General features: G+C 35.2%; 1 protein-coding gene across 6 annotated transcripts in view; it reads right to left on the bottom strand.

Moving 5' to 3' along the window:
- LOC107686022 (sickle tail protein homolog) overlaps positions 1 to 22,048 on the bottom strand; it is a 65,931-nt gene that overhangs the window by 36,092 nt on the left and 7,791 nt on the right. Inside the window, exon 1 of one of the 6 annotated variants that reach the window (XM_016482815.1) lies at positions 18,051 to 18,156. The exons of the other annotated variants lie outside the window; for them this stretch is intronic. Within the exon in view, the coding sequence (XP_016338301.1) occupies positions 18,051 to 18,066 (16 nt within the window). The 5' untranslated portion in view covers positions 18,067 to 18,156. Of the gene's footprint in view, positions 1 to 18,050; positions 18,157 to 22,048 lie in introns of those variants that run through there. 6 annotated transcript variants of the gene reach the window in all.

Below are 22,048 nucleotides of genomic sequence, written 5' to 3'. Positions count from 1 at the left end.
TATTAGCATGAACAACTAACCATGAACAATAGGCTACCTCTCATTTATTTATATTAGTCAATGATGATTTCAACATTTATCGATTAATTTTAAAAATATATTTGTTATTTGTATTTGCTAACATTAATGAATGCACTGTGAACTAACATGAACAAACAATGAACAATTATATTTCTACTAATATTAACAAAGATTTAAAAATGCTTTAAATAGGTAATTATTGGTTCATGTTAGCTAATGCATTTACTAATGTTAACAAATGAGACCTTATTATAGTGTTACCAAAATCATTACCATATTGGTAGTTGAAATAAACTAAAATAAAACTAAATATAAATATTAGATGAAAAGCTTAAACTTGAAAGAAAATTATAAATGTTGTCTTGTCAACAAATAAATAAGTGCAAGTACTATAAATAAAAGTTAAATATAGATATTTAAACGAATGAAAATGAATTAAATTAAAATGAAAACTAAAACAAAAATAAATGCTAATTCCAAATATGACTAAATATTATGTAATATAATAACACTGTCATATTGTGAATGCATTCAAGAGACATACGTAAAATCAATATGATTAAAAAAATGGTGTATTTTCTCAGACAATAAAACATCTTCACAAGTCTTTAAAAATCATTTTAGATATAATGTACCATACTGCTTGATATATTGCAAGCACTGCACAAATCTCTGTAAAAAGTTCTCTGCAAATAAATTTCCATCTGTGGAACCTGTAGGTTTTGTTCGGGTGAATGTGCCAACAAGTTTACTGTAAAGAATTATTGCCTCATTATTGGCTATGACAGACACATTCACATTCCATCAAGGGAAGCTAATGAGAGACAAGCAGTAATCCCACGTAATTTCCTTTCTCATGGTAGGCCTTTCGGAGTCTCAGGCTTCTTGCTAGGGAAAGAGTTTAATGCTTAACCCTCAGGTTGTGTTCAAATACCTATAACACTTGTGGTGTTCCCGGTCAAAAATGACTGACCTGCAAAAAATAGCTTATAAATCTCGTTATGCAATATTATCACCTAATATTGGTATCAATCTTTTTGTCAGCTTGTTTCAAAAAGATTGATACCAATATTAGGTGATAATATTGCATAACGAGATTTATAAGCTATTTTTTGCAGGCAGGTCATTTTTGACCGGGAACACCACAAGTGTAACAAGGTTGAATAAAATAAAAAATGTTTAATGAAAATTAAAAAAAAATTTCGGTGGAAGTAGTTGTGCCCTGTGTGAACAAAGTCAGTAAATCTTAGTCCAATGCGATAACATTAAATAACATTTTCGGGAGAAAGAAAATTCTCTCCGGGTCAAATTGACCCGAACACAATGAGGACATCTAAAAAACTTTCATCAGGAGATATTCTGTGCTATATGGAGGAATTTTATAATTCTTTACTGTGCTGTCCTCCCTTTGTGGATAAGATTCACTGGAAAACATTAGGAGAAAAAGAGAGAAACGTTTTGCTCTTTATGCTCTTTCCTGTAGTTTGTAGTGTACAAGTCTGAATATAGGGACTAAGATGATCCATTCACAGACAATATGTGGTGAGATTTGTGCTTTATGTTGGTTTTTCTACAGGCCTGGTCTTTGTCGGACGGCTAAGGTGTCATCTCAGTGAAAATTTCTTTAGTAACGGTCTGCTGAAGCCCTTTAACTTTACCTGACCTGAAATATCCCAGCCCATTGCTCACTTATAAAAAAAATGGACACTGAAAGAGTTGTTTCCTCACAGAGACAATGTGAAAGAAAAATCACAGTCAGCAAGACTGAAGAGGGTCAGACCGATGAAGATGAAAATGTTTCCAGTTTGCATACCTTTGCACTTATTCCCCATAAAACATAGCCTATTGCATGAGAGAATATAAATCATTTTTTCTCATTTTTGTGCAAACAGTGTCACACATTGTGAATGAGGTATGTTGAGATAGAGTGATAACGTACATCTGTACTAGTCTAGAAGAAAAATTACGCTTCCCATTTCTGACTAGAAAAGAGATGTTCCTTACATTTTACCACCCAGTTGAGAAAAAAACTAAACATGCTTGGTGTGTGTGTGATCAACATCAGGCATCTGGACGGCCCTGAGAGGAAGGCCATGGTTAATGCTGCTGAGTGGTTGTAGATAACTGATGATGGCCAGCTGTTCCTGTTGTGATTATGTATGAATGCCTGCTTTTTGTTGGACTAAACAAACATTCACACTCCTCTGAAAGCTTTCATACATACAGATAGATACAGTATACTACTGCAGTTATTCTGAGGAACGTGAAGGACATTAGTGTTGTTATGCACATCCTTAGCAACTGTTTTGCAAATAATCTTTGATGTTTTTTTGTACATCAACCTTTGATGTAAGGTTGAGATTCTGTAATACTTTTTTTAAAATGTAGAATTTCTCATGATCTAAGATATACAATGAATATTATAAATAGTGGTTTTGTAAATGTAAAAATATACACTATACACTTTATCCATAAAGGCTGGATTTATTTGTGACCACAAAAACCAGTCATAAGGGTCAAGTTTTTTGAAACTGAGATTTACACATCATCTGAAAGCTGAATAAATAAGCGTTCCATTGGTGTATTGTTGGATAGGACAATATTTGGCCGAGATACAACTATTGGAAAATCTGGAATCTGAGGGTGCAAAAAAATCAAAATATTGAGAAAATCGCCTTTAAAGTTGTCCAAATGAAGTCTTTAGCAATGAATATTACTAATCAAAAATTTTGTTTTGATATATTTACTGTAGGCAATTGACAAAATATCTTCATGAAACATGCTCTTTACTTAATATCGTAATGATTTTTGGCTTAAAAGTAAAATCGATCATTTTGAACCATACAATGTATTTTTGGCTATTGCTACAAATATACCCCAGCGACTTATGGCTGGTTTTATGGTCCAGGGTCACATTTTATCAAAGACAAAGTAAAAACAGTAATATTGTGAAATATTATTAACATTTTTAAAAAGCTGTTTACTATTTTAATATATTTTAAAATGTAATTTATTCCTCTGATGGCAAAACATAATTTTCAGCAGCCAGTCTTCAGTGTCCTTCAGAAATCATTTTAATATGGTGATTTGGTGCTGAAGAATCACTTCTTATTATTGTAAATGTTGAAAATAGTTGTGCTGCTTAGTTTTTATATGGAAATCGTGATACTTTTTTGCAGGATTCTTTGATGAAAGTTCAAAATAACAGTGTTTATTTTGTAACATAAATGTCTTCAAATGAGACTTTAGATCAATTTTTTTTTTTAAATCCCTGGCCCCAAACTTTTGAATGTAAATAAATAAATAAGCAACATAGCATAGCATAGCATAACATAACATAGGGTGACCATGCGCCCTCTTTTCCCCTGACATGTCCTCATTTTGGATCTAAAAAATGCGTCCGGCCGGGATTTCTTAATCGCCCAAAATGTCCGGGATTTGGCTGTTTTCTTAATCTTGCTCCCACTGAATCTGTGACAATTGCTGCCTGCTCCCGCAACGTGCTTCGCTCCCGCGATTTTCGTGTCCACTCCTTTAAACATTCTAATATTGTGTATATCGTGCGCATCACGGAGCCACTCTCAGTATGCGGAGTATTTAAATCTCTTTTGAATGAGCGTTCGCACTGGTCACTTTCACTTTCGATTTCGTGATCACATGCACTCTGTGTAAAGGGAGCACATCTTGCACGATAAGATATTTGTCAATGAGCTCAGGATCTGTTAAGCAGCAAATACTCCAGTATGGTCTTGTCAGTCATCTCTCCTTATTCTTGACCTGTGATCAGTCAAATCTGACTCCTGCAGCTCTTGTTGGATGCAGGGTTGCCAAGTCTGCGTTTTTTTTCCACAGAATTGGGCTACTTTTAAACTGTTGCCATGGGTTGATTTTCCCAAGTGGGTTAAAGGTTTGAAATATTGCATAAAATACATTTGACTGAAATTCCTGTATTGAAACATTTTGCATTCAACCTGTGATAAAACTTTCATGGACTTTTTCATTAACTTCTTTCTCCTGGTGGAATGACCTGCCCAACTCAATCCAAGCAGCTGAGTCCTTAATCATTTTCAAGAAACTGCTGAAAATACATCTCTTTCATCTTCATTTGACCCTCTAACTCTAGTACTCTCTATTCTATTTCTATTCTAACTACTTGTTTTATTTAAAAACGAAAAGAGCCTTTAACACTAGCATTCTCTGTTCTTTCTCTATTCTTTCTACTTATTTTCTTTTTATTTATTCTAAAAACAAAAAAGCAAACAAACAAACAAAAAAACCTTGCTACATATACTGTTAGGCGAAACCCTGCCTCCTGCCCCTGCCCACGAACCCCGCCCCCCACTGCCCTCTTTTTGGAAAATTAAAAATATGGTCACCCTAACATAACATAACATAACAACATAATTTTGTATATTGAAGCATTATATTGGACAAAAATTTGTGCAAGTAGATAGAGTGTGACAATGAATAAATGACATTTTGTGTTATAGGCAGTTGTATCATGGTGAGCTGTTTATTAAATCAGTTAGAATTGTTGAAGCATTTATGTTGTATCTATCCATCTATCCATTCATCCATCCATTCATTCATCATCTACATTATATTTTTATTGTCTTTTAATTACTTCAGATGAACAAAATATGAGCTAACATTATCTCCAGTGGTCTTGCAAAGCCCCTCTGGGTAACTTTCTATGTTTGCATCCAATTTATTCCACAGTAAAACTCTCCCCTAATGGTCTTTTAATGTTATCCAGTTCCAAGTGTATGGATTATTAAAAACTTTCCCCTATATCCTTTCACTTTCTCGGAAAACTCTCCTCAGTAAAACAGCTAGACAACCACTGGAGAAAATCCAGGCATTGTCTGTTATTTTCCAAGCATGTGAGGTCACTTTATGGAGAGGATATCCTCTCTCCACTCACAGATGTTGTTTATGCACGTGGGACTGCACACTGTAAAAAATAAGTGTAATTTGAACTGTAAAATTTTGTAAAAACGCTACGGAAAAAAACTGTTAATAGGTTAACAGTAAGTTCCCGTACTATATACAGGGAAAAACTGTAAAATATCTAACCAGACATTTCATGTAATTGTACAGTAAAATGCTGTTCATTTTACAGTTTTTAGAAGTAAAAATAACAAATAAATGCATAATTTACAGTCAAAAACTGTAAACTGATATTAAGTTTTTTTAATAGTTTTTGTTATGTATATTTGGGCTTTGTTACATTTTCTGTTGTTTAATGAAAGTTTAATGCATTATTTAAGTATCAAGTGTGTTACCATAATGGTGTTTTGTGTTTGCATTAATGACCTTCTATATATTAGTATATACTTCTGCTTGTGGCGAAGCTACTCGTGATGAGCTTTGATTCTTCATGTGGCTTTCTCTTTTACCACCTGCATTATTATGGTGGTTGTCAGTATGTTAAAGGTACAAAACAGATTTTAATAGCAGTGTGCATTGTTGAATTTACTGGTTTACATTCAAATGTTCTTGTTTGTAAATTACAGTTTTATACTGTAAAATTTACAGTTTTTGGCCGTAAATGTGTTTACAGTTTTTCTGTATTTTTTACAAAATTATTCTGGCAACCACAGCTGCCAAAATTATTTTGTAAAAACTACAGAATTTTTTTTACAGTGTGGATGACAAACCTGTATCTCCAAAACTTAGGCATTATGGTGTGGACATGCTGAGGCACAGCCATACAACGTTAGCCATTTGTAAACACATTTGAAAGTCTCACTCTGACGTTTAATCTGAAGTTTCACATTAAACGCATTACACACAGGACTTCAAACTGTGTTTGACTAATGTCTCATCATCCACACTAAGCTATAAGCATGGATGATTTCAAGAGGTTTTGGGATTTGCGGGCCTGGCATCATGAGTATTTGCTTTCCTCTCAAAATGAAGTAAATGTTGATTCCTCTGCCTCTTTCACGAGAATTGTGTGCTTGAAAATTAGGTATAGCAGTCACATGCTATGTAGACACACAAAATCTACTATTTATGGGGTCATTAAGGCCGGACAAGAGATTAATTGTGTACATTTTCCTGAGAGAATAGATGCATAACTGCTATATAACAAAAACAGGAAATTCCCCATATATATGAGAAATAACCAAAACTTGATGGAAGCATCTAATGTAATAAGGACAAAGTTACAGTATTAGTTGGTTCACCTACTTAACCCTGTGATCAAGAGTGTGATGGCATAAATTCAAATATATTAAAAAAAAAATGTTTTTCATTAAATTTATCTAAAGAATTTAACATTGTTACAAAAAAAGCAATATTTCTTTCTTATTTTTTTCTTTTCCCATCTTTTTATTCATCAGAGAATTCTGAATAATTGGAATCTATTAGATCTATTAAAATTTATTAGAATGATTCCTGAAGGATCACGCGACACTGAAAACTGGAGAAATGGCTACTGAAAATCCTTGTCATCCCAGTAATAAATTACATTTACATTACAAAATATATTAAAGTAAAAGTAATAATTTTACTATATTACTGTTTTTACTGTGTATTTGATCAAGTAAATGCAGCTTTGGTGAGCATAAGAGACTTGGAAAATAGTATATATCTATTATTATTTAATAATACATATCTAATAGTTAGTTAGAAACAAATAGTGAGTGAAACTTTGATGAAAGGACATCTACAGAACAGGCTTATAGTCATGAGACCCACAGTGAGACAATGATTTTTCAGGCAAGGCCATAATTTGTCTTCCCATTCTGATGGGAAAGTTTTTTTTTTTTTTTAATGTGACAAGCAAATTTTTTTCTCACAGCAAACCAACTTCTAACTGGCATTGTGAATGTCCTAATTATGGCATTTGACATGGCATGCTTAGAGTATTTTGTGTCTGCCATCTGCTATGGCTTGAATGTTTAGACTGCAATGTATTGTGATTAGTATTCAGTGTGGTGTCTTCAGTTGAGAATCCTGAAGTATTATGTAAAACTGAATAGTCATAAAATGTGGTACTTTTTAATGACTTGTTTTCAATTAGTTTTCACTACAGCACTTGCATTATAGGTGTTGGTGCCTGTGCTAACCATGATAAGCAGCTTTGCATACTTACCTCTCTGTCCTCTCTGTTATGGGATAATTGCTTTATCTAAACTGTGTTTGGCATTCGTTTACAGTGGCGGCTCGTCGGGGGAGGCAGGGGAGGCACAGCTTCCCCAAAATTGGAATGGGAGATGGGAGGAGGACGATTTAATGTTAATAAAATTCACAGTTCATTTCAGTTCATGTCGCAGAATGTGTATTTTTTGTTTGTAATTTCACAGCTGTAATACCATAACATGTTACTGAAGTTGGAAAGCGCCGCTTTTCTATCGCGAATGTGCCGAATCTGCCAAGAGGGTCTGGCTGCAGACTTGCACTTGCACTCTCAGGCCCTGTCCCAAATGGAACACTTCATGTGCACTTGCGGTCTTACGGACTTACAATGGCCGCCGCGTGCGTGTGTGCGTTCTGGGCTTGTCTGCGGGTTGTATTTAACCCAGCATTTTTTAGAGTGTACGGAGTTGATGCTTTTAATATCACTTAATGCATTTCATAATGCACGTTCATATTTGTTGGTCTGTATATAGCCTACTTTGAGTCAACAACAAGACATATAGGCTACTGAATTGGCTTTATAATCTTTTTGTCTCCATTGGCAACACGCACGATTTGTGTGGATTGCAAGTGACGTCGCGGGTAGCGGAGAGTGGAAGTGAAGATTGCAAGTGACTTCGTAATTTAGTTTCTTTTTTCTTGTCTTCACCACCTGGCTACTGTTGTAAAATGTTGAGAGATTCAAACAAAAAGTAATCAATAAATAGAACAAAATAAAAAAATAAAAAGACTGCAAGTGATGCCACTAGCGGAAGCGCAAGTGTCTAAGAATGCAAGTCTGAGAGTGCAAGTGCAAATCTGCAGCCAGACCCTTCTCGAATCTGCTGATGTAATTACAACCGCTAGGTGATAGAGAAGGGGAGGGGGAGGCCGGGGGAGAGCTGAGCTCTCGTGTCTGCAAAAAGAACCCTTGTAGGGGAGGCTAAGCCTCCTTCTGATATCAACCAATCATCATAGAGACGTAAATTACCTGATATTAGTTTAAACGTCTCCCGCTGCACTGATAATGTACCAAGTACTTATGAGTAGCGATATTGAGTATTTGATCGCCAACAGATTTACCAAGCTGTCATTCAAACAGTAGTATATAGCCTATACAAATTTTAAAAAAGAGGGAAAACACGCCTAACTGGATATAGGCTGCAGTCGACTTAATTAAATAGCACAACAGGCAGCTCTCTTTTAAGAACTCTCTTTCTAAGAACTAAAGACTTTTAAGAAGGGATGGATGTTTGCTTCATGTGATAGGCCAGGTAAGTGAAATTATATTATCTTGCTGTATGTGTGTCATTTTCTTTACGTTTTCTGACTAAAAGCAACCAAAAAGCCATTTTAAAGTGGTTAAGCAAATAATAATAATAATAATAATAATCGGCAGGGATCCCAGACCAATACAATTAGTGTGCCTCCTCTATTTTAAAACCCACGAGCCGCCACTGGAAATAAATGCTCTGAAGTGTTACGTAACTGAAGGGACACTGTGTGAATTAAATAAAACGAACACATCCATCATTCTCATTAACTAACTTGCTGACAATGATTCCCTGGCTTGTTCGAACAGATCCTCAGTTATACAAAATACAATGTACAAGTTCCAAACAACAATACAACATTCAAATGCTGAAGCTCATCCCTGGAATCAGGCGTTGGATGACTAAATGGTTTACTACAAATGTCTTTAATATAATGTATCAGTGCCATAGTGTTTAATAAGACTGACAGTTCTCATATGTTATGACTGGTCAAACCTGGAAAAAGAAATATGGAAAAAGTTTAAAAATGAAATTGTTTTTATTTGTAACATGAAAATGAAAATTCAGATTTAAATGTTCTTAAGAAATATTTGATAATGCCGAGCCACAGTCTCAAAAAACAGTATCTATTAATATGGTATGAGTCTGTAATGTGTGTTTTTATTGGCCGTCTTTGAGCGTCACACTTTGAGAGGAATGTACCTCTTTTGTAAAACCTATTCCATGACCTTGCAATTATTTTGGTAACCCCTCTCACAGTCTAAAGTAGGCAGTGTCCATAGAAACCTGTACAGTGCTTTATTAGCCAAGAGTATCAGTCTATCAGTGTAGCAACAGCATATTTGAAACAAACTGTTCAAACTGAACTTTTTAGCAAGCCAAAAAAAAAAAAAAACCTGAGAAAACTCAACTTCAGGCTGTTCACCTCTGCTTTCCATCAAGGATTGGAACGTATCATTAGAGAATTGACTATACCAAGACCGATGGATGTTTATATGAGCCTAGAAATGTAGTGTCTGGAGTGTGAGTGGACTCAAATATAGATAAATATTAAAGTTGAGTTACCCTAGTCTCTTCAAAAAATAAATAAAAATAAATAAAGTCCCCTTTTTCATTGCTATTCTATGAGTGGAGAGCATAGGAATCTTCCATTAACCTGGTATTACATTTAGCAGCACACCAGCATCAACACATGCAGGAAATATCGCCCAGCCCAGATCCCCCTTGCATAGCCTTTTCCATTCATTTGTCCTTGACTGTTTTTCCTGCCCCCTTGTAATTCACACAGACTAACAATAAACCCAAACCAACTCTCCTCATCTAAAACACCATGATATATGGCTGCAAGACTATACTTTGCCCTTTGCTATACAGCCACAGCTGCAAACCACCCACAAATTTATGAATACACAAATTGTATTAATTAATATTAAAGAAGAAATTGTTGAATAAAGCTGTTTTCTTTGTGCACAAAAAGTATTCTCGTAGCTTTGTAAAATTACGGTTGATTGAACCCCTGATGTCACATGGACTATTTTATCGATGTCCTGACATTTCTGAGCCTTGAACGTGGTAGTTCCATTGGTGTCTATGGAGGGTCAGAAATCTCTAAAATATCTTAATTTGTGTTCCGAAGATGACCAAAGGTCTTAGGGGTTTGAAACGACATGAATAATGCTTGAGCTCTTTAAATGCTTGAGCTCTTTAACACCGGGTGGATTCTGATTGGCTGTCAATGATTTTATTGTTCATCCAAAAAATAAATAAAAAAATTTTTTGAAAAGGATTCCAACGATATTGTTCCTCTTTGTTGTTATCGTTATTGTGGTGTGGACTTTTTAGTCATAGTTTAGTCAGCCCAGTTTTTCTTAGCAGGATAAGTGACAACAGGCGAAAATGTTCCTCAGCTGATAATACTTAGCAACTCAACATGAATGACTTCAGACCGTTCCAGCAAGCTCATCGTTTTACCAGCACTTCTACTGCGCTGAGGAGATGGTGAAGTTGATGTTTAAAAAATTACATCTTGTTCTCCGATATGCATGATTCATGAGTCAAGCTTGCATTAGATTGTCAAAGGAGTGTAAATACTGGTATGTGAACTTCAGCTGAGTTAATCCAGGGTTCTAGAGCATGACAGAATACAAATGGACATGTGCACAGAGAGAGAGCTCATTAGAGTACATCACACTGTGCAAGCATTCATTAATCATTACTTCATTGTTTATTGAGAAGCAGGTTTACATCTGAACCGATAGAGCGCATCATCAATAGTATTAAGTTAATGGCACATAAACACAACTCCGAATGTCTCCGGGCATTTTAAGGGTGCTAGGCTATACCAAAGCATGTAGTGCCAGTAATTTCCTCCTTTAAACAGACATGTTTTGCAGTGGCAAATCTTTAAAGACCCTGTGAAATCAAAATCTAAAAGATTGTTTACCCAAAAATGAAAATTTGCTGAAAAATGTACCCTCAGGCCATCTAAGATGTAGATGAGTTTGATTATGAACAGATTTGAAGAAATTTACAGAGGGTCCAGGAATTATTGTTTGATATCATTTTTGTAAGAAAAAGGGCTTTTTTTTTGTAAGAAGTCATTTTTGTAAGAAAAAGTGAAAATTAATCCAAAATACTTTATACTCAACTATGTTTCATTGTCTTTCCCACATTAAAATGTATTAGGTAAAATTAAAATGCAATGTACAAGTATAAAATTCTACATCAATAATGTATATTTGTAATGGCATTGCAGTGTAAACATCATAAAGTATGTAAATACATTAATATTGCACTATACACATTTTATTACAGGCCATTATAGTATGCAGTATGCAGTCTCTCTTTCTCTCTCTGTCCCTCAACATGTACAATGCAAATAAAAAATACCCCTGATCTAAACTGTTATAGTTCCCTTTCATGAACGAGACACTGCGTCCTCTAGGTTTCTTGCCATGCTGCGGACGCAAGCTTCAGATGAAGAAGTGAATGATGTGTGCTCCCGGCACCTATTTATACTGTAGTCACACCGGTAGTGACGTCATGGCTGTCGCCGGACAATGAGTTGGTGTTTTTTCAATGTATGCTTCAGACACGGGTCACGACGAGGCGTCCCCCATAGCGACCCCTAGAGGACGCAGTGTCTCGTTCCCTACTCAGGGAGCCATGGTTACATAAGTAACCTGAGACGTTTCTCATAATCACATATGTAATTTTAATAAAATGAAGAAAGAAAAAAATGTACTATACTGTTAAATACTTCCTGTACAAACACATGCCACACTGTTGCATGTAAACAGTTAACATTAACAACGTATAATTAACAGCTAATTCAAATTACTTCAATTGTATTTCATAAACACATTTGGATGCTTTCACCCACCCACAGTCGCAGTATAAACCCCGCACCTGTTGTTGGAAATATTGAATGTGCCGTCCCTGCTCTCTAACTCAGGGCTGGCACAATCACGTCAAATAGAAATCCTTCCTAAGTCAGCAAAGCAGTGGAATGCAACCCATCCAGCGCCCACTCACACAAATGCCTCGGCTCAAAAGATTTGGGCTGACGCATTGCCATCAGCATTTCAGCAGACCTCAACAACAATTAAGCCTCATCAACCAGTGCTATTTCATAGATCATTTAGCTGGCCCACAATAGAGCCCTGCATTCTACTCCATTAGGAGGGCTCTCGATTTATAGAAGAACTAAGAACCAGGAAGACTATTTAAAATTTAAAGCACTTAGAAACTTAGGACAGAAAAATATAAAGGAGGCAAAACGTAATTTTATTAAGGAACAAATTCAAGAAAACAAAGAAGATCCTAAATCTCTGTGGAAGGTGTTAAATAGGTTCCATTCAATTGGTAAATCGAAATTTTTCTGTATCTAAGGTAGGTCTAGATATTGATGGCAAGATATAATTTGATAAAAATAAAGTTGCTAATAAATTTAATTAATTCTTTTCATTAATTGCTAATAGTCTAGTTGATAAGCTTCCTCTGTCCAAAGGAAATTATGGGATTGATTTTGTTAAGAGATTTTATTTAAAACAAGAGGTGTTGCCAAATAGTTTTTCTTTTGCTAAAGTATAGCTCCAACTATTACATTTATTGTTAATCTTTCCTTGGAAAATTGTATATTTCCATATGATATGAAGTTAGCTAAAATTATTACATTATTCAAAAAAGGTAACAGATACGATCCTGGAAACTATCGTCCAATCTCCATTCTTAATGTGGCCTCAAAAATGTTAGAAAAAATTGTGTATAAACAGATGTATGAGTATTTAAGTAAGAATAGTTTAATTTATGATTTTCAGTCAGGTTTTAGGAAATCTTATTCGACTGATACTTCTTTACTTTATTTAACAGAGTTTATAAGAAGGCAGACTGATGAAGGTAAAATGTGTGGTATGGTACTTCTAGACCTCCAGAAAGCGTTTGACACTGTAAATCATTCAATACTTTTAGATAAGTTAAGTGTCATGGGTTTTTCAAGTAAAGTAATAGCCTGGTTGAATTCTTATCTAACTGGGAGAGTTCAGAGAGTAGAAATTGATGGGGTTCTTTCTGAGGAAACGTTTGTTGAAAATGGAGTCCCTCAGGGAAGTGTTTTAGGCCCTCTTTTGTTTCTTTTATATATTAATGACATGCAAGCAGTTTGTGATTGTAATTTGTTTTTATATGCTGATGATTCTGCTTTATTAATTTCAGATAAGGATGTTGGTAGGATACAAGTGCATTTAGGTAAGGAGCTTTGTAAGGTAAGAGACTGGCTCTCTGAAAACAAACTGATGTTGCATTTAGGTAAAATTGAATCCATATTATTTGGGTCTAAAAAATCATTTGAATAAGGTTTCTAAGATGTCTGTTAAGGTGGGGGATTGTTTAATATCAAATAGAACTTCTGTTAATTATCTTGGATGTGTCCTTGACAATGATTTAAGTGGTGTAAGTATGGCTATGAAGGTTCTGGGTAAGGTTAATGCTAGGACAAAATTTCTTGCCAGACATGTTAGTTTCCTTGATAAACAGAATATTAAATTACTTGCATCATGTTTAGTGTCATGTCATTTCGAATATGCATGTATTTCTTGGATGTCTGATTTGTCTTGTGGTTGGTTGGATAAGTTACAAAAATCTCAGAATAAATTGATAAGGTCAGTTTCAGGGTTTAGTCGTTTTACACATGTGGAGGTTTCCCACTTGAAGTGTCTTGATTGGTTACATATAGTAAGCAGATTAGAACATATTAAATAAAAAATGGTACATAAGATTATCAATAACAGAGCTCCTTCATATTTGAATGTATTTTTTCCTAGGGTAAATGAGCAACATTGTTATAAAACTAGGCAAAGTCTCATGGATATTACATTATGTCGTTTTAAAACTATGTATGGTCGTAGGTCTTTTAGATATTCTGGGGCACTTTTGTGGAATAAGTTACCTCTGGACATTAAAGGTATTTCGAATATGGTTAGTTTTAGTTTAAAAGCTAAAAGTTTGTTCTTAAGTAGGTTGTTTTGTTGATTAATTTGTATCACGTACGTGGTTATTTGTGACTGTACATTTTTGTAGATGTGGAATTTTATTGACATTTTTGTATTTATAATGCAGTGACAGTGTACCTGTTACCGGGAGTGAAGTTTGTGCTTTACATCAAGGACCACAATGGAAATAAGTTTTGTTTTAAACTTTGTGTTATCCTTGACGAATAGAGTGTATTCACTACTTGTTTTGTCAAATAAACAAAAACAAACAAACAAACAAAAAAAATGTTGGCAAATGCGTGCGTTGAGGTTTCAGCCTGACTCGCGTGGCGTGCATCTGCTCGTACAGCGCCAGTCTAAACTTGAGTTATTTTTCGCGCCTTGTGCTTAAACGTTCAAATGCACAGTTATGTGTCAAAATGTCTCCTCGTCAACACAGTAATTTCTGTCTTAAATGAACGTTAATAGTTAAATATAAAGCATGTGTAGTAGTAGACTATATGAAATCCTAATATGATGAGATTTTAAAGGGATAGTTCACCCAAAAATGAAAATACTGTCATCATTTACTCAGCCTCAAGTTGTTCTAAACCTGTATGAATTTCTTTGTTTTTCTCAACATAAAAGAAGATATTTTGAAGAATGTTCATAACTAGAAAGTTTCTGGTCCCCATTGACTCCAGTAGTGTATTTTGTTTTTCATACCATGGAAGTCATGGGGGCCCAGCAACTGTTGGGTTACCAGTATTGTTCCAAATATATGAAGAGTTTATTTGCCAAAACAGATAACTCAGTTTATTAAAATTTTCAAAAAACATGTTTTTTATTATGTTATCATGTTTGTATTGTCTTTTATTGTGTTAGTTAGCTGTATTTTTTTGTTATTTTTTAACTTAATCAAAATAACCCAACTGCAGTTGATCAAGAATAATTGGAATGCACAATGAAATATATATTTTTAATTGTTAAAAATGGAGTTATCTGTTTTTTTCAAATGAACTCCTCATATACGTTTACATTCAACAGCTGAAGGAAACTCATACAGGTTTAGAACAAAAACAGACCTTTAATTTTTGGGTGAGCTATTCCTCTGAAGCAGCCTAATTTAGCTGCTGTTAAAATTTATGTCAATAATGTTAATCAAACATTAGAAAGAAAATCACTCACTGTCCTTGACCGAATCACTTTTGTAAAATAAATAAGAATGAATGTATATTGAATGTATACAATGAAGACTATTCAGTTTATTTGTACAATTATTTTATACAATATAATTTATTATTCAGTGCTTTACATGTTTCAAGTAGGTCTATTTTTTGTAATTTGTGTCTGTTTACTTGTCTTAAGTATAAGCTTGTTTTTACTTAGGCTAGTATTTTTTTTTAAAATTTATTTTCTTTTTTTAAATATTGAATTATAAAATTTAAATGCATCAAAATTTTGATAGGATAAAAATCCTATTTAAAGCTATATATAGAGCTATATATTATAGCTATATATTATATTATTAAAGCTATATATAGCTTTAAATAGGATTTTTATCCTATCAAAATTAGGAGTATAATTTTGATAGGATAAAAATATATATTATATCAAAATATCAAAATATATATTATATTTGTAATAGGGGGCCCTGCAGTAAGTCATAGCCCCGGGGCCCTGTAAGGTCTTAATGCGGCCCTGGTAACTAGTAATGTAACTAATTACTAAAAGGAGTAATCAGTAATCAGTAATTTAATTACATTTTCAGAGTAACTTGCCCAACACTGCTCTGGTATAGCCAACTCTTTACTGATACCATCATTTATGTACCTGTAACAGCTGGTTCATTTTCTAGCTACTACGCAGAGCATTGGAAATGGCATCCTATTTTATTATGAAACATTATACTTCGTTTTTATATTGAAATCTCATTTGATTCATTTGAAGAGATTTTCACTTTAGACTCGGCATGAAATGAACATTACCCTATCTGTTTTCTAAATGCATGTCATAGATCGTAGTGTGAACGATTCATCCATGAATGCTTTTGACCTCAAACAGTCCATTCATTTAGTCTGCTTATTTTTGAGTGCAACGCCCACATCCAGTTATAACCATTGGATTTCTTTATATATATTAAAAGGGGCAGTGGAGAGACTTCCAACATTCGCTCTGATAATATGATTATCTTTAAAACACCGGTACACTTCAAAACATCAGATTCATCCACGCAGAAGAGCACAACCAAAGCCCAACTCACATTACCAAAACAATGTTTTTCCGCAAGTAACTTGCAGTGTTATGCTTCAACCCCTAGAGGGCCAAAAGTTAAATAATGTAGCTTTAAACATTCTGAGGAAAGAAGCATACTTTGCTAAGGACCATCGGCATTGATAGTCTGTTAAAAACACTGCAGTTGAATAGAACAAACCTCTTAAGTTAAAGGAATAGTTCACCTAAAAATGAAAGCAAAAAAACAAGATTCAATATATCGATTGGCCTAGGTGTCTCATATTTTAGCTAGGGAACAATGGTTTGAAGTTAAAAATGTATTAATGATGATTTTGTTTATTACAAACATGCAGCTTTTTGCTTTATAAGATGTTAACTGATCAACTGAAGTAAGTGCATTACTTGTGGATTATTGTGATGTTTATATCAGCTGTTTGGACTCTCATTCTGACAGCACCCATTCATTGCAGAGGATCCATTGGTGAGCAAGTGATGCAATGCTAAATTTCTCCAAATCTACAAACTCATACACATCTTGGATGGTCTGAGGTAGAGTACATTTTCAGCAAATTTTCATTTTTGTGTGAACTACTATAATTGTAAGGGTGTTGTGTTCTCTTAACTTAAAGGGATAGTTCACCCAAAAATGAGAATTCTGTCATTAATTACTCACCCTCATGTCGTTCCAAGCCTGTAAGACCTTCGTTCATCTTCAGAACACAAATGAAGATACTTTTGATGAAATTCGAGAGCTTTCTGATCCTGCATGTAATGGAATTACCACGTCCAAGGTCCAGAAAGGTGGTAGGACATCATTAAAATAGTCCACGTGACATCAGTGGTTCAACCTTAATTTTATAAAGCCACAAGAATACTTTTTTGTGTGCAAAGAAAACAAAAATAACTACTTAATTCAGCTATTTCTTCTCTTCCATGTCAGTCTTTGACATGCGTTCACGAGAGTACTATTTTATTGATGTCTTTACTACCTGTCTGGGCCTTGAACATGGTAGTTCCGTTGCTTTTTGACAGACCGTAAAGCTATCAGACATGTTATTTCCTACTAGAGGACTAAACTTTTTATTGAACTGATGTGACTGCTTTGTTATGCAAGAAATGATCACTTGGCTTGCATGTGTGAGAGTATATGACAAAAATAACATCTTTACTGCAAATGAGGTGAACAACACTCCCCTTTGTACATTTCACACTTTCATTATGCCAGTGTCAGTCTTTTCAAAGCATAGCAGATGGAGCTGAAACACTGTTCCTCTTATTAAACCATACAAGCACGCATGTGGTTTGCCAAAATAAAGCATGACTAAAACATTTCCTGAGAAAAGGAACAAGAAAACATTTCTTGAATTTTAAGGAGTGAATAGTTGCTCCACACCACATTTAATATTGTCAAAACTCCATGCCAATTTTTCATTCCACAATCATCCTATTTAATTAATCTGCCAGACTGATACAACCGCCCAATTCCTGAACATTAATAACCTGAATATGACGTGATCATGCTTACATACTGTGGTGCTGCATAAATAATGATTTACCTTAAATACAACAGTGTCAGCTAGATTGCTAAACATAATACAAAGTCTAACACACTCACCATCAACATACTAGTCATGTAAAAATTATATATTGCAAAATCTGAAATATCTCTTTTTCAATGACAAAAAGCTTTGCAAAAAATGCTTAAGTCCATATAATTGCAGCACTTTAAATCGCCACAGACAACAGTCTGGTTCTGGTTGTTAAAACATGCAGTATAAATCTCAATGACAAAGTTCAATATCTGCAAGGAGTTCTAAAGCAGCAATACAAACATAAAACATAAGCATCCCAAACCACTGTTTATGAAATGTGTGCCCATAAATGATTTGACATTTATAGGGGTAATTCAGTCTTACAAAAAACTCACCAGCTCTAAATGTCATCCGAGTCAGTTTGCATGTGTATCCTGTTCGGTGTGAGGCTCACACTGCCTCCCTCTATTAAATATATGAGTGTCTCGCCCACTGCTCAAACCACTGCTCTACTCTCTGCACTACTGAGCTGAAGTTTATGTAAGTTAGAGTGTGCGAGTCGGAAATGCAGCAAAAAGGAGGGTCTATTGTAAGACTAATGGCACTCCTGTTCCTGAAACCTCACATTTGTATACTATCAGGTATCAGCAAGCATAGGACAGTGGTGACAGAGAGATTACTGCCTAGAAAAGGCATAGACAATTAGTTAAGAAGTGTTTATGTTTCTGGTTCCAGAGTGTTTGGACACAGGTTGCGGCATCAGAGGTTTAAGACAAAGAACACAATAAAGCCAATAAGAGCTTTCCTTCACGTTTCAAAGCACAGCTCTCTGTCAGCAAGGGGTTCGTTTTTCAGCAACAAACCCTACCTGTGACCCTGAACAGACAACAACAGAGGTTTCAACAGCATTTTTAACAAAGCTTAGATGAGTAGGGCAGATTCTGTTACATCTCTCGGTATCCCCTCCATAATGAGCTGGGAGAGCAAGAGGTTTCACAGAAGATGCTTAAAAAAAAAACCATACCATTTTCACAGCACACCTTTTCAAAGGAAAACATTTGTACATAAAGGGTCCATATTGGTTCCGTACGTAATAGTACCTAAAAGGTACTGCCCAGGGCCGTCGCAAGGGGGGTGCGAGGCCCTGTGTGAAGTTGCCGTGCGAGGCCCTCTGCAATTTGTGTGTGTGTGTGTGTGTGTGAGAGAGAGGGGTTACTATAGTAACAAACGCAACTTTAACAGGCATCTGGTCGATTGTGATGCTATGCTCACTGACATGCTGTCACATCCGGGACAAAGAGGCAAACAGACAGGTTAGCGTAAGTCAGGGAGTTTATTAAAAGAAACTTAGGAGTAGCATCCAACAGAAAAGAATCAAACGTAGGAATTAATGGAAGCATAGAACACAGTCTTATCTGGGGTCGGCACTTTGGTCCTCCAGCTGAGAACTGGGGAATCCGAGGCTTGACAGGCAGATCGGGAGGCAAGGAACCCATACAGAGAAGCTTGTAACCTTGAGACCAACCAACGAGTGATTGAGGTGAGTGTGTATTTGACTGGTGTGGTAAGTGGGTGCAGGTGTCCTAGTAATCAGGTGATTGTGAGCGGGTGTAGGAGGCTGATTCGGTTGGTGAGGCAGGTGTTTCCGTGACACATGCTTGCACACGAATCACGATCACGCACACGCTCATAAGAATTGTAAGATCTACTGCATAATAATAATAATAATAATAAAGCAATTAAATAATTAAAGGATTAAAAGTGATTTATGGGAATAAGTAAAGAAGAATGCTAAAATAAGTTCTTGGTTTGTAGTTATATATGAAGTAGTAATCAATTTACACTTTGAAAATAATATTTTATTTTAAAATGTGCACATTCACTCTCATTCGTATGTCTAATAGTCGAAAACGCAAACGTCTCTTGTCACGTTCATTTATGATTTACATGAATCATGATCGCATATTTTCAATTCAAAATGGTGAAATTTAATAAAAAGTTGAGTAGTTTGCATCACTTGATAGTCTATTACTGTCGGTCGCTGAACATTTCTATCGTAATACAGTTTTCTAATACAGTAGCCTACTACTTGCATCTCTCCACAAACTCTCGTTGCGTTAGTGACAGTAAGACCCGCCTTCTTTGATTTGATTGGCCATCTCGATCATTTTGACATTGACGAGCGCTGTTGGACCACTGAGACAGACCAGCCTAAAAGTTTAACTTTTAAAACTTGTTGTAATCCTAACAACAAACAGCTTTACTCATTCTTATATACAGAGTCTTATACTGTCTATCTGCTTTGACTAGACTAGATTAGACATAAACGACATAAAATGCAGGCCAGGAGCGAGGCCCTCTAGAGGCGCGAGGCCCTGTTCGGTCGCACACTTGGCACAGCCCTTGCAACGGTACTGGTACTGCCCCACTGACAGCTTTTGAACTTTTTTTCTGAGAGTGTACTTGTTCGAAATGTCCAGCATTTTTCAAACTTGCCTTTTTCATATCATGTAACTTTCCTCTCACATCCAAATCCACTCTCTCCAGCCACTTTTAATATTTAAAAGAAAGACTGAGGACAAAGTGATAACAGACGACCAACTATGCAGTCCAATGGGCAAAACTGACATTTATATGAAGGGCTGCTCTGAGGACATCATATTTTTAGTCATTCCTCTTTCAGCACCATTAGACAGACACCAACAACACAGATAAAAGTCCCTGAGCAGGTCAGCTTTATTCAACCAATGAGAGACTTAAGCACTGCCAGCCAAGTTTACACCTCTAAGCTCTTCACTAATGGTATTCTGTTTCCAAGCTAACCCATAAGGAGGGTATAAATACACCAGGTCTCTAGGATACAAGACACTCTCCTGAAACTCTTTCAGACCTAAGGAGAACTGACTGCAAGTCAGCATCACTCAGCTTTGTTCAGTGTCAATGTACGTGTGTGGTTTTGTTTTACACTAGTTCTATAGATCGAACAAGTCTAAAACAAAAAGTCTAAAACATTGCAATCAACTTGAAAGCAGGTAATAACAGATAAACAATACAAGTATACTATCGCTTAAAAGATTGGGGTCAGTAAGATTTTTTTTTTAAAAACAGTATTTTTAATATACACTTTACATTTTTAGCAGTCATTACTCCAGTCTCTAGTGGCACATGATCCTTCAGAAATCATTTCAATATGCTGATTTGCTGCTCAGTTATTAATAATGGGTATTATAATCAGTGTTAGAATGATTTCAGGATGTTGAATAGAAAATTCAAAAGAACCAGATTTATGGGAAATCTTTTGAAACATTATAAATGTCTTTCCTCTAAACTTTGATCAATTTTTAATATGTCTTTGCTGGATAAAAGTATTAGTATTGCTGGAAATAAGTATTATTTTGACCTTTAAAAATCTTTTTATGCCCCAACATTTTAAATAGTAGTCTATCACAGTCTCCACAAAAATAATATGCAGCACAACTGTTTTTAAAACTGATAATAATAAGGAATGCATTATATATTAGTGAAAATATTGCAAGCATTCATTAATGCTGTTCTCTTTAACTTTCTATTAATCAAAGAATCCTGAAAAAATGTATCTCAGTTTCCAAAAAAATATTAAGCAGCAGAACGGTTTTCAGCATTGATGATAATAATAATAATAAATGTTTCTTGAGCACCAAATCTGCATATTAAAATGATTTCTGAAGGATCATGTGACTCTGAAGACTGGAGTAATAATTGCTGTAAATTCAGCTTTGCCATTAAGAATAAATTACATTTAAAATACATAAAAAATAATATTTTTTACATATTTTGTTTTACATATTTTACATATCATTTACATATACATGTAATAATATTTCACAATATTGCTGTTTTTACTGTAATGCAGTCTTGGTAAACATAAGAGACCTCTTGTAAAAAAAATAAAAATCATAATTATTCTAAACACTGATTTGTAGAAGACATAAAGGATATATTTGAAGAACTGTCTCCATCAGTGTTTTGATTTCAAACAAAAAGGCTGGCAAAAGGATGTGGCACCTAAGAGCAGCGCAGTGCATGGAGGGACACAGATGTAATGGTGGCGGTAGAGGGCTCTCCTAGGTTGACAAAACCAAGCTGATTGATCTAGTTCACTTGTGCCCTGAAGCAGGGTCCTCTGGACTGCCATGCTGTAATGGTTCACTACACTCTCAGTGAGCGTGTACAGCGCACATCACAAACAACACAGATGAGAGGAGGAGAAATGCATTATGGTCCTGAGAAGGATCTCTTCTCTGCTGCTTGCCCCTATTTAGTGTTTCTGGCTGGGCAAAGACAAGCACAGAGATGGGGAGCCATGGTGAGGTGGTTAAGAGGGCAGGAATGAGGGATGCTAATCTTGTTTTTT

The sequence above is a fragment of the Sinocyclocheilus anshuiensis genome, unplaced genomic scaffold, assembly GCF_001515605.1.
Source record: "Sinocyclocheilus anshuiensis isolate Anshui unplaced genomic scaffold, SAMN03320099.WGS_v1.1 scaffold930, whole genome shotgun sequence".
NCBI lineage: Eukaryota > Metazoa > Chordata > Actinopteri > Cypriniformes > Cyprinidae > Sinocyclocheilus > Sinocyclocheilus anshuiensis.
Note: the sequence above shows the minus strand (reverse complement) of the source record. Positions and strands in the feature narration are given on the sequence as shown.